Source organism: Ambystoma mexicanum, chromosome 2q (assembly GCF_040938575.1).
Source record: "Ambystoma mexicanum isolate Mex_15411 chromosome 2q, UKY_AmexF1_1, whole genome shotgun sequence".
NCBI classification, from domain to species: Eukaryota; Metazoa; Chordata; class Amphibia; order Caudata; family Ambystomatidae; genus Ambystoma; species Ambystoma mexicanum.
In genome coordinates, this window is record NC_090924.1 from 96225835 (window position 1) to 96237985 (window position 12151).

Sequence of the window (12151 nt, forward strand, 5' to 3'; positions counted from 1 at the left end):
CAAACTAAAGTAAGACTTAAATCAGAAGTGTAGAATCCTGGAGAGAAAGACAGAAACATTGAAATCAAATTGCCTTATTACGCCCATACAAATTGGCCTAGAAAAAGTAAGGAAAAATGTGACATGAGATGCTTCATTACTTGGCTTTGTATTGGGATATTTTTGGTGGATTGGCAAAAGGTGGGGAAAGTGTGAGAGGAGTTGCGTAATGACTTCCTGCCAATGGGGGTTTCTCAGATGGAACACAACTTGCAACCTCTATCATAGCAGAAGAAAGCTAGTGCGGCAATCCCTGATTCTAATGCTGGGACTCAAGAGGGCAAGGTTAGAACGTGTGAAACTCACAGGGATATAGCTCCAATTGGAGCACAACTGCATATCTGCCAACAATTGAATCAAGAGTGGAACCGCCTTTCCATCTCTGGCCTGTATCCAAACCCTGTCAATCTCCGTATCCCTCTTCATCATGTACATCCAATTGAAGTCTTATTGGCCATAATAATTGCAGTCATTATAGGGTGCTATATCAATGTTTCACCTTGTTGTACTGCACTCCAGTGTTTCACAACTAAGTGTGCGCTGTATAAAACCCAGCAGACACAATAGTTCACAGCTGATGACGGGACAGTATTCAAAGCATGTGAATCTATGAAAGGTACCCACTTTGGGGAACCACATTGCCATGCAAATAACTCCTTTTCTTGAACTTTCCCTGCCAGCATTGTGGAAAGCGCCAGTCATTGATGGCAGATGCAAGGATGTGCCTCCCTCAGAAAGCCCCGAGCATCTTGTAGAGAGCGAATTCTATGTGACTTTTCAAAGTCAAATGCCTTTTACGGAACTGTGATATCAGTCACCTGGCTGTTCCATTTTGTAAGCGCAGCTCTGTGAATGCTAGGCGCACATTTCTGTTCATTTCGCCAAGCTATTTATTTTAAATTTTGTGTTTTGATTTCCAACTACAATAGAAATAAATCTTTCACAATTGTATACAATGGCCCTCATTACAACACTGGCGCTAAACCATGGTGCTATTAGCACCATGGTTGGTGCCGGTGTTGTAACGGGTCCGCCATGGTTCAATGGGGAATTACCACCCCATTCCAAGGTTGGCGGCGGTAATTCCCCATTGAACCATGGCCCTTCCCCATTCCCATTTTCGCCCCATAGGGCTCTATGGGAATGGGGAAGGCTCTAAGTACGGTACCGCAAATTGCGGCACCGTACTTAGCACCAAGGTCCCTTTGTGGGTCCTTACTTTAACGGCTGGTATAGACCAGTCGTTAAGGTCGGGTCCCGCAAAGGGACCTCGTAGTGAGGTGCTAAGTGTTTAACGGCGCCGCAGCCTTTTACGGCGCCGTTAAACACTTACCGCCAGGGTCGTAATGAGGCCCAATGTGTACAATCCAAAAAGAGAAAAAAAAAAAGAAAAGGAAAAAATACAAAAAAACAACTTTATTCTTTAGACGCACTTCCTTGAATCTTGTGTTTGGTATGTCTGGTCACTAATTCCAAATTTACTTTGCTTTGAAAATGCTTTATTAATCTTGGTAAAATAACAAAGAATTAACTGCAAGGACACGTTACTGTACGTAATAACTGTTCATTATTGCTCTTATTCTGGGGGCTCCTTCGTGCTGCCAACATCTTCTTCATATACCTCTCTTTGGTTTCTACAAGGTTTTGATGCAAAGTGATTTTTTCCTGTCTGGCCAGCCATCAATGATGGACACTGAGTATACATTATAAGTGTGAATGGTGCCAGTGAAGCACAGTGGATGCAAATACACTGGTTGAATGTTTTATAATTCTTTTAAACTGTCTACTCTTGTGTTGCTATTTTTTCTGTGATATAGGTCTTTGATAATTGATAATGCGAATGAACGTATGACCTTATAGTACTGGAGTTAATACATGTAGTTGCAGTACTGTAATTTGCACATGCCCAATTAGTAGTGGGATGTACATACTTACTTGCAGCACTGTAGTTCAGACATGCTCGTATAGTGCTGGAGTTTACACATATACTTGTGCTACTGGAGTGTACACGTGTTCTTGTAGTACTGGGATTTATATGTACTTGCAGCGCTGTAGTTCAGACATGGTCTTATAGTGCTGGAGTTTACGCATATACTTGTGCTACTGGAGTGTACACGTGTTCTTGTAGTACTGGGATTTATATGTACTTGCAGCGCTGTCGTTCAGACATGCTCTTATAGTGCTGGAGTTTACACATATACTTGTGCTACTGGAGTGTACACGTGTTCTTGTAGTACTGGGATTTATATGTACTTGAAGCGCTGTAGTTCAGACATGCACTTATAGTGCTGGAGTTTACACATATACTTGTGCTACTGGAGTTTACACGTGTTCTTGTAGTACTGGGATTTATATGTACTTGCAGTGCTGTATTTTAAATAAGCTCTTGTAGTATTGGATTTTACACGTGTTTCTTAGGCTTTGGAGTTTTCAAATGAGCTTGTGGTACTGGAGTTTCTACATGTTCTACTAGTTTGCGATGTACATTTGTACTTGAAGTACTGGAGTTTACACATGTTCGTGTAATATTCGAGTTTACACGTGTGGCTTTGGTACTGGAATGTTCACATGTACTTGCAGTACTGCAGTTTACACATGCTATTGTAGTACTGGAGATTATACATGCTCTTGTGTTTCTGGAGTTCATACAATGTGCTTCTGGTAAAGGTATTTATGCAGGTTTGTGTGGTACTGAGGCTTACACATATACTAGTTGTACTGGAGTTTACACATGTACTTGCAGTGCTGCAGTTTACCCATGTTGTTGTAGCACTGGAGTTTACACGTGCTCTTCTGGTTCTGGAGTTTATACAATGTGCTTCTGGTAAAGGTGTTTATGCTTGTTTTTGTGGTACTGATGCTTACACATGTACATGTGGTACTGATGCTTACACATGTTCTTATGTTACTGAAATCTACACATGTACTTGTGGTACTGGAGTTTCCACAGTAACTTTTACTTTTAACTCTCTAATTGCCAGTTATGAGTTTGGAGAGCCGCTCTTTGCATCTGTCCACACTGGTGCGTGAAGCCGAGCAAAGGGTGAACGATCTAACCGCCCAAGTGGTGAACGAAGTGCCCACCACCGACTGCACAGAGAAGGAGAAACAGCTCAAGGCCTGGGAGTGGCGCTACCGGCTTTACAAGCGCATGAAGGCGGGATTTGAACATGCCCGTAAGTAGCACTGCACCGAGTGATTTACTCTTGAATGTTACAAAGTATGGGTTAATGGTAGGGTACACATTAATGATGCATTCTTAGAAATATAGATCCTTTACCCAGCACTGGAAATGGGCCTGAAGAAGACAGAGCACCACTCCATTCCCAGAGGCATGCCCACAACACTCACCGATCTGCTCTGAAGCTGTGTTACGTTTAAGCATAGGTTGTTTGTGCATGTGCTAATGCTTCAGATCAGGGGACTCCCTAGAAGCCAAATGCCAACGCGCACAAGCAACCCACGTTTAAACCAGCACGGGAAACTGAAGTTGCACATGTTTGGTGCAGCTGTCCGAACTGGTATATATGTCCTGCAATGTAAAGACATTTTTTTCTTACTGCGAGTAGTGTGACCAATCAAAACTGCACAACCCAACTTCCATTATTCGCTCAAAAGGGTGTCTAACTGAACCACTATAAGACATGTTTGAAATAAAAAATTATGGACATTCGTATGTTCCAATAATGCTCTTTGCTTTTATGCAAATTACCAGGATTGGGTTCCCTGAAGAGATACTGTATTGCGTGATCATGCCTGGGGGCCAGCTCCTAGGCCCCTTACCCCCCCACCCCCTTGGCCTCTCCCCTCTAAGGGTGAGAGGGTTTGCCCAGTACATTTTTTAAAAAACGTTTTACCGACTACGTTTTTACATGACTATATTTTCCTGGGGGCATTTTCACATTGAAGCAATTCCTGCTGTTGTAACAAGTGCATTGTACCTTCTAACGTCACACCAAGAGTGCTTTGCTTGCTTAAAATGGAGCGGGCAGGAAAAGGAAGAGATCCCTAACAGAATTTAAGATGGAGGTACCCCTTTCCAGGCCTGCCTTCGCTACATAGCTGCTCTTACTCCTCCAATTCCCCATGCTTGCTGGCTTGAAAGACATTCCAGTGATTGACTTCCTGGTATTAGGCAAGCTTTGTTATTTCAGTACTTTCTCTCAATCACTGTCCCCGGGAGACGTGCTGGTTAATGGTGTCTAAGCCCTGGGCAAGGTGTTTCCCTCCTTACTTGAGAATCAACAGAGAAAGCATCCTGGCTATTATTCCACTGGCAGCTGCAGAGATATTCAGCCTAGATGCCAATACATAGCAGTACTGTCGCATATGATCCCTGCACAAGAGCTGACACTGGTGTGATATCAGATTGATGTGGCTTCATAATTGCACTCTCATATCAGTAAACAGTTTTGATCAATTACACTTATGACTCGCGCTCGCCCTTAAATTAACATTTCAACAAGATTTGCGGTTGCAATTTAAGTTCCTAGAAGATTGGTATTTTTTGATGCAAATGTGATTGTCTATTTCGGAAACAGCCAACACGTGTTTTAACACAAGGTCTTTATCAAGTCTGTTATAATGATGTAATCATGACAATGACAATAATTAATAGTGACAATACCGAAATTGGGAATAAATCATACATACCAATATCATGATTTGGTGCAGGAAAAACAGAATGGGGAAAAAAAGAGAGAAGGAATCCAAACAAAATGCAAAGGTAAGCACAAGTAAATAATACTATGGTTCCATCATCACACACTTGAATGATTAACAAACATGTGTCTATTACGTAGACTATGTTTCCACTTCATTCTAAGCTGAAAGTGACTTGGGATTGGGACAATACTAAAAAAACAATGTTGCTATTATAGATGGGGCGAAGCACCCACAATGCTGTCATATCCAACAATGATTGGATGGTCCCAAAGGTGATCATATATTTTGTGATACCTATGGCCATATAAATGGGGCATGTGAGCTAGGTAGTTGGTACTGCTTTATTAGCTGTGAGGTGCATGTGTATACCTAGTGTACTATGTCCTAAAAATCCCATGTGAAATTGTAACAAAGTAAATTTGATAACTCAGCATTGGTGTACAGATTGTTGGAGTCTGTTGAATAAGATGTATAGTTGAACGTCTGATCAGACTTTCAACTGACAATTCTGTATATATCAACAATGCTTCTAACTAAAAGTAAGTGGCACTTACCCGTGTGCCGTATCTCATCCTTTAACCAGTTTGGCCTGTTTCTAGGCAGAAATTGTCTTGTATGGCTGCAAAAATTCCAATGGACCTGTATGTTAGCCTAATTTAAGTGGTGAGCATGCAGATCCGCTGGGTTACTTAAAACCATCACTCATCTCTAGGTTCTTCAGTCGTCAGTTTATGTTGGCCAATTGGCTGGGGGTTGGCTTGGCATTACTATATGATCCTGCAAGAATCCGAAAAGTGTTGTGACTAGGGGCCACTCTGCCATATCTCACTATCAGGAATCCATCGAGATGACAGAAAGGAGCAAGAAATGCCTTTTGAAGGTGTGCTCGACATGTAATCTGAAGAATGTTTATGTCGAGGATCTTCATGAACAGTGTCTCTACTGTCTATATCTGGACCACAACTTGAACAACTGTTTCATCTGCCAGTCAATCACATCCAAGACCTGCAAAGGCTGTGACCGCAAGTTAGTGGCCTGGTTGGATGAAGGTGTCAGGGCCTCTGACTTGACCTCTGTCTGTAGTTATGCCTCTGCCAGGCACAGAAGACATCTAGAGTGCACTCCCTCTTCAAAGAGGTCGAGGTCTCATTAGGAATCTTCCCAGGGGAAGAGAGCAAAGAAGGGACATGGATCACACAATCATGTTGCCCCCCCCACCCCAGTGCCTTGTTGTCCCTGCAACTGTCAAAGATGCATAGGTCACTGTCAGAACTTTTCGTTGCACAACATATATGGCTCTGTAATTGTCAATAGACAGGTGACAGCAAGCCACCTGTGTGCACTATAATGTTTTGGGCAAAGAGCATTTTCAAAGGGTTGTCGGATTTTGAAAATTCCATTTCTAAAACAAAATAAAATGCATCGTTGTATATTATTAAAAATTAAAAATCTAGGGATTTCAAAAATTGTAGAAGGGCGAATTCTCAAGTCCTTCAACATCATTACCATCTAGGCCTATGCCATCACCAAGCACGTCTGTATCGTCAACAATGCCTGTACAAAGGCCCTTGGTTTCCACATTCCCAAAGTTAGTTTCTGTGACCAGATGTTCCATCCGCATTATCATACCTCCCCAGGCCAATGCGTGTTCAGACATTGTTTTCACTGGCTCCTTATGCACCGCCTGCAGTTCCCTGTCCATCCATGGCCCTTCTTGCACATCTACAGAGGGCTTATTTGGACATGGAGGTTCCGGGAGGTGATGTCTTCAGACAACGATGGAGAAGCTGTTCATAACTTGCCTTCACCAGGTCCACCAAAGAAGGGCCTTCCTCTGCATCAAGGGCTCTCACCAGCTTCTCCATTGACACTGCAACCTTCTCCAGGACCTCCTGTCCCAAAGGACATACCTTCTGGATTGAGAGATGTGTCAATGGATATGCTACAGACAATAGTTTCGGAGCTTTCCAGGGCAAACCCATGAGTTCCCTACAAGGGAAAACCTAGATCCTCCCCCACCCTCAGGACCTTTCCCAGGGGCTCCAACATTACCACCCATCACCCTCACATATACTGCCAACGAAGCTGATGTCTATCCATCGGATGGTTCCCTAGGAACCCGCTCCATGAATAGGTTTAAAGATCTGACGCCACATGATGGTGAGCCAACAGATCTACTGCCAAGAGATTCACCCCCAGACAAGATTGACTCCCTCCATGTCCTCATACCACCGGCTGCAAAGATTTTTGATCTTCTACCAGAAGAACAGAAAAAGGAGAGTTTCTTTTACCAACAACATGAATATTCCTGGAAATCAATGGTGGCCATTCCAGTAAAGGAACATATTTGGGAGGATAGCTTCCTTGTCATGAGAAATCCTCTAAGAAGCATCTCTTTGAGAAAATGTACAATATCCCAGATTCAGCACCCAAATGCCTGTACATATAACCTTTCCTGTATGGTGCCTCCAGATGAAGAGGGAAAACAGTTAGACACCTTTGGCTAGAGAGTTATCACCACAGCCGCAACAACCATCAAAGCGGCAAACTCACTTGTGATTCTTTCTCACTACGACAGTGAACTCTGGTTCAAACTTGGACCAACACTTGAGTTCCTACTTGATGACAGATGGGATGAAGCACTTACATTGCTGCATGAAGTGGAAGAGGTGTCAAACTCTGCCATCTCAATTGCCGTGGACATAGTGGATACAGGGTTCACCCAGCTGGGCAATGGAGGAGTGTTACACTGTCAAGAGTGGTTGAAAGGCACAACTTTTTGAACCCAGATACAGTCCAAGGTAGTTGACATGCCTTTTGACAGCGTTGGCCTCTTTGGAAAGAATGTGGACGAGACCCTTCAATCCCTCAAGGCCGACATGGAAACAGCAACTCACTTGGCACGTTACAACAACACCAGTAATCCTTTTTCTCAGGGAAAGACAGGTTTTCCAGAACTTCGAGAGACTACAGGTCCTCCTCCTCCTACCATCCACAAACATCCTGCACCAATACCACCCAAGAAACCAATGAAGATGTGGTGCCTCATCCATAGGTCAAGCCCTAAAACAGGCCTGACCAAGCCACCAAACCAACCCCACACTTCAGCACCCATGGGCTTAATTTTAGAGGGGACACTGTTTTTTGTCCCCCCACCAACTTTTGTAGAACACCATTTTGCCCACTCATTTGGCAGGGGTGCCTTTCATTTAGAGGTCATATACGACCAACATTTTCAGCAAAGTGACTCAACTCTCAGCACCCCAGTAGGGGCAGCTTGCCACCTTCATTGCACAGTGGAAGAACATCACCAACGACAAATGGGTGCTGTCCATCATCCAAAAGTGAGTGGTCGGGCTTGTACCACCGTGCTTCCACGGCTCTGGGGTGTACTCCAGTTACTTTCTGGTAAGGAAAAAATCAAGAGGATGGAGCCCTATACTTGACCTTAGGAGGTTAAACAAATTCCTCAAGTCTCAGAGTTTCTGCATGCTAACGCAACAACACATCCTAGACCTTCTAGAAGAAAGGGATTTCCTAACATCTCTAGGCCAAAAGGATCCTTTTTTCACATCCCCATTCATCAGAAGCACAGGTGTTTCCTCTCATTTCAAATCCAGGGCAAGCACTACCAGTTCAAACCCTAGCCTTTTGGGTTGAAGTCAGCCACAAGAGTTTTCACAAAGTGCCTAGCTTCAGTGGCAGCCCACCTCCATAATCCAGGCATCCATGTTTACCCGTCCTAAACTACTGGTTGGTGTGTGCTCCATCTCAAACACTAGCAACGTGAAAGACTGAGGATACCACACGGTGTCTGACATCCCCGGGGTCATGGATGAGTGGCAGGAGAGGTGGGTGAGTGGGGTGAAGGGCAGGTGGATGTTTGGTGTTTGTGGGAAAGTGTCGAAGAAGGTAGATGCGGGAAGTCTGGAATGGAGGAGGGGGGAGGAGGTGTTGCTGAACCGATTGAGGATAGGGCATGTGGGGCTGAATGACTGTCTGTTCCGAGTGGGGAAGCGAGAGTCGAGGGACTGTGCGGTGTGTGGGGTGCCTGAGACTGTGGGACATTTTCTACTTAGATGTGAGAGACATGTTGCAGAGAGAGAATTGATGAGGGTTCGGTTGTCTGCGCTGGGTGTGGCTGAGTTGAGTGGGAAGGCTTTGTTGGGAGGTGACGGGGTGAGTGGCAGGAAGAAGAGCAGTGTGTTGTTGGATTTTGTGAGACAGACGGGGAGGTGGGAGGAACTGTGAGTTTATGTGAGCTAAATAATGATTGGGGGGTTAGGTGCGCATCAACCTTTAGGATGGGGAAGCGCCTGCGTGGGTCCGCCCATGCTTTCGATAATTTAGAAGAAGAATCCCCGGGGTTCTCAGTGAATTTTGCAAAGTCATGCTTACAGCCCACTTAATATTCACTTTTCTTGGTCTCACGTCTCAACACTCTTGTGTGTGTGTCACCACACCTTGAGAGGAGAGGGTGAAGACAATACTGAGCAAGGTCCAACAACTATCGAGACTGCCAATCGCACCAGTCCACTCCCTCAAGTCCCTCCTGGGAATGATGTCATCTTGCAAACCATTAATCCCACACTGCTGGCTCCAAATGAGTCCATTTCAAGAGTTCCTAGATGCCCTTTGGCAACAGATATCGGGGTCCTGGGAAGACAAGCTTAACCTCACGCCATCTTTCTGCCGAGCTCTTTAATGGTGGAACCGGCAGCCCAATCTTACTCAGGGAGCACCTTTGCACCTTCTGGCACATCAAGCCACAGTGACCATGGATGCCTCCCTAGAGTGTTGGGAAGCCCACACTGGAGAATTCCACACCCAAGGTCTTTGGCTTCCATAAAAAAACTCTTACACATCAATGATCTCAAGTTAAGGGCAGTGTTCTGGGCCCTTAAATACCTCAGACCGCAGCTGCAGAACAAGGTAGTTCGCATCTTCACAGACAACACCACCACCATGCTCTGTATCTGCAAGCAGGGCGGGACCCAGTCTCCGATTTGGTCTACGGAAGCACAGGTACAGTGGAAATGGGCAGTCACACACATGTTTCTGATTCCTTTCCATCTGCCAGGGATCAACAATACGATTGTGGATTCTCTCAGCAGGGAACTCTGGTTATGCCACGAATGGGAACTTCTCCCAAGCCTATCTACCACCCGTAACCCTAGTCTCAAGAAAGCCTGCTTTTCCTAGAGACCCAAGCAACACCTCAATGAAGATTCCCAGTGAGTCATAGACATGTCTGGGGCTGCTTTTCATCTAGTACAAACAGGAGGTGACGTAGAAGTTTGGACTGCCTCTTCTCGGGTGCGGGGCATGACTGCTTTTCATGTTGCCTTTCACTTCCTTATCGGCAGTTTGAAAATCAATAGTGTAGAAGATTGCACAGGGAAATATCCCTGGGCTTGTGATTTATTCTATACCTACTATCCATCTTCAGTGCTGTACCTGTGCAGAATAAAAACAGCCTTAGTTATGTTATCTTTCCTTAGAGCTCTTGATTAGATATTTGACAATAAATTAACAGTGTGCTATAGCCAGTGATCCTAAGGGACATAAACATACATCTATTATAGTAAAGCCTTTTCATGCCATACCCTTTATGAAAACCTATAAATGTGTAAATGACGTGCAGGATTTCACTTGCGTTGTGGAATGTGAAGGCGCTAATGTTTTCAAAAGGCAGAACATTTATGACAACATTTCCCATGTTAGCATTCTCCAATGAGTTTGTCTGTATAGGAATCACAGCCCAGAATTTAACATTTGTCTTCAAAGAATTGAAAATAAATCAGATTTACTTTTACATCAGATGTTTGATCGAATCATCTGGGGGGAAAGGTATTGTTTGTGTGCATTAAAAAGCAAATGGGATAAGAGCCTACCCCCGCACAACCCCATATGAGATCCTAACCGCCCCACTTCTTCCCCGTTTGGATACAGAGACCTTTATTCAGTTAAAGTATCAATTCTGCTCTATGTTTTTGTATGTATGTATGAGTTTGGTATGGCACAACTGTTTTATTATATAATTATGTAATTACATCTATATATGTTTATATATATATATATATATATATATATATATATATATATATATATATATATATATATATATATATATATATATAATTATTATTACATAAGCATATCAATGGAATTAATATGTAAACATGTGTTACTATGCCTGTACTTTATGCATTTAACAGTGCACAATTCTATATTTGTACATTCGGAAATTTGGGTTCAGTATGGTATTATATTAATACAAAAGAACGGCTGGTGGGGGTTACAGGTAGAGGGAGTTTATACACCTGAAGCTATCCTGACATTGGATTCCTTCCGGGTTGAGTTTGCCACACCACTTTGTCGGTCTGAAGTTGCTGCCGATATTGCTTTGCATCCGCGCTTCTATCTGGATTATTCACATCCCCGCATTTTGGAAAGGTGCCGCACGCACTACATTTTGCTACGCAGACAATTAAAAGAATCAAGAACAAAGAGGGGGTCATATTCCCCGAACTGCCCCATGTGTCTCTACAATTGCCAATAGACACATGGCGAGATATGCGGTTGACGCACATTTATCCATTAGAAGGTGGACCACCATGATTCTTTCCATGTACTCTAAATTGCTCACCCTGAGGAAGGCGGACCACAACTTTAAGTGCCGCCGAAACTAGTTGATTTTTTTCTGTGTGCTGACTTTTGTTCTAAAACCATGGACATTGACAGGTATTTATATGTAATATTTGGACATTGTATAAAATGTGTTTGTACCTGTACTTTTTAAGTCTCTGTTGTGATTTGCTGGTGGTATGTAACAGTCACATTGGTGATATTTACATAATTGCTTTTTCATTTCTGTTGATGATATCTTAACTATACATGTTTTTCCAATTGAAATGATTTCTTTTTTATGATCGTTCCCATGTCCTCTCCTTGCTGAGCATGGGCGCAGCGTGTTTCTTTGCATAACTTTCATTCAGACCCTCGTGGGCAGCATTTATTGACCAGATTATTGACATCATATATGTTTGCACCTCAGGGTATCATTCCCTTTTTGCTTTGATTTACTCCTGATGCTGAGGTTATTTATTTCTGCGGGTGCCCTTTTCTTTCCAGACTGGCATTGTCCTGTGTCAGGCTTTTTAAAGATGCCACTGCGCTGGTGACCCATAAAGCATCTCCAAAAAAAAGTCAAAATGGAGTCACAGTGTACAACAGAATAGCTGTGTAGGAAATGGCCACCCATATCCTTGACATGCCCTGTCTATTGCACATGACCGCCACATGCTGATGGCACATGCACCACAGTGTGGCAGTGTATTGACGAAGTGGAACTCTAAACCACCCTGGAACACTCCCAGGTATTTTAGCACCGTATAAAATAATGTCTATAAGCAAATAGTGGTTTATAGTGATTTATTCAAATGGC

At 43.5% G+C, this 12151-nt stretch overlaps 1 protein-coding gene across 8 annotated transcripts in view; it reads left to right on the forward strand.

Moving 5' to 3' along the window:
- LOC138569187 (ankyrin repeat and fibronectin type-III domain-containing protein 1-like) overlaps window positions 1-12151 on the forward strand; it is a 2784778-nt gene that overhangs the window by 2487975 nt on the left and 284652 nt on the right. For all 8 annotated transcript variants that reach the window (XR_011303172.1, XM_069646931.1, XM_069646929.1 and 5 more), the window contains one exon: window positions 3021-3215. Coding sequence is in view for 7 of the 8 variants with exons in the window: in XM_069646931.1 (XP_069503032.1) it covers window positions 3021-3215 (195 nt within the window). In the remaining variant the exon portion in view is untranslated. The remainder of the gene's footprint in view (window positions 1-3020; window positions 3216-12151) is intronic.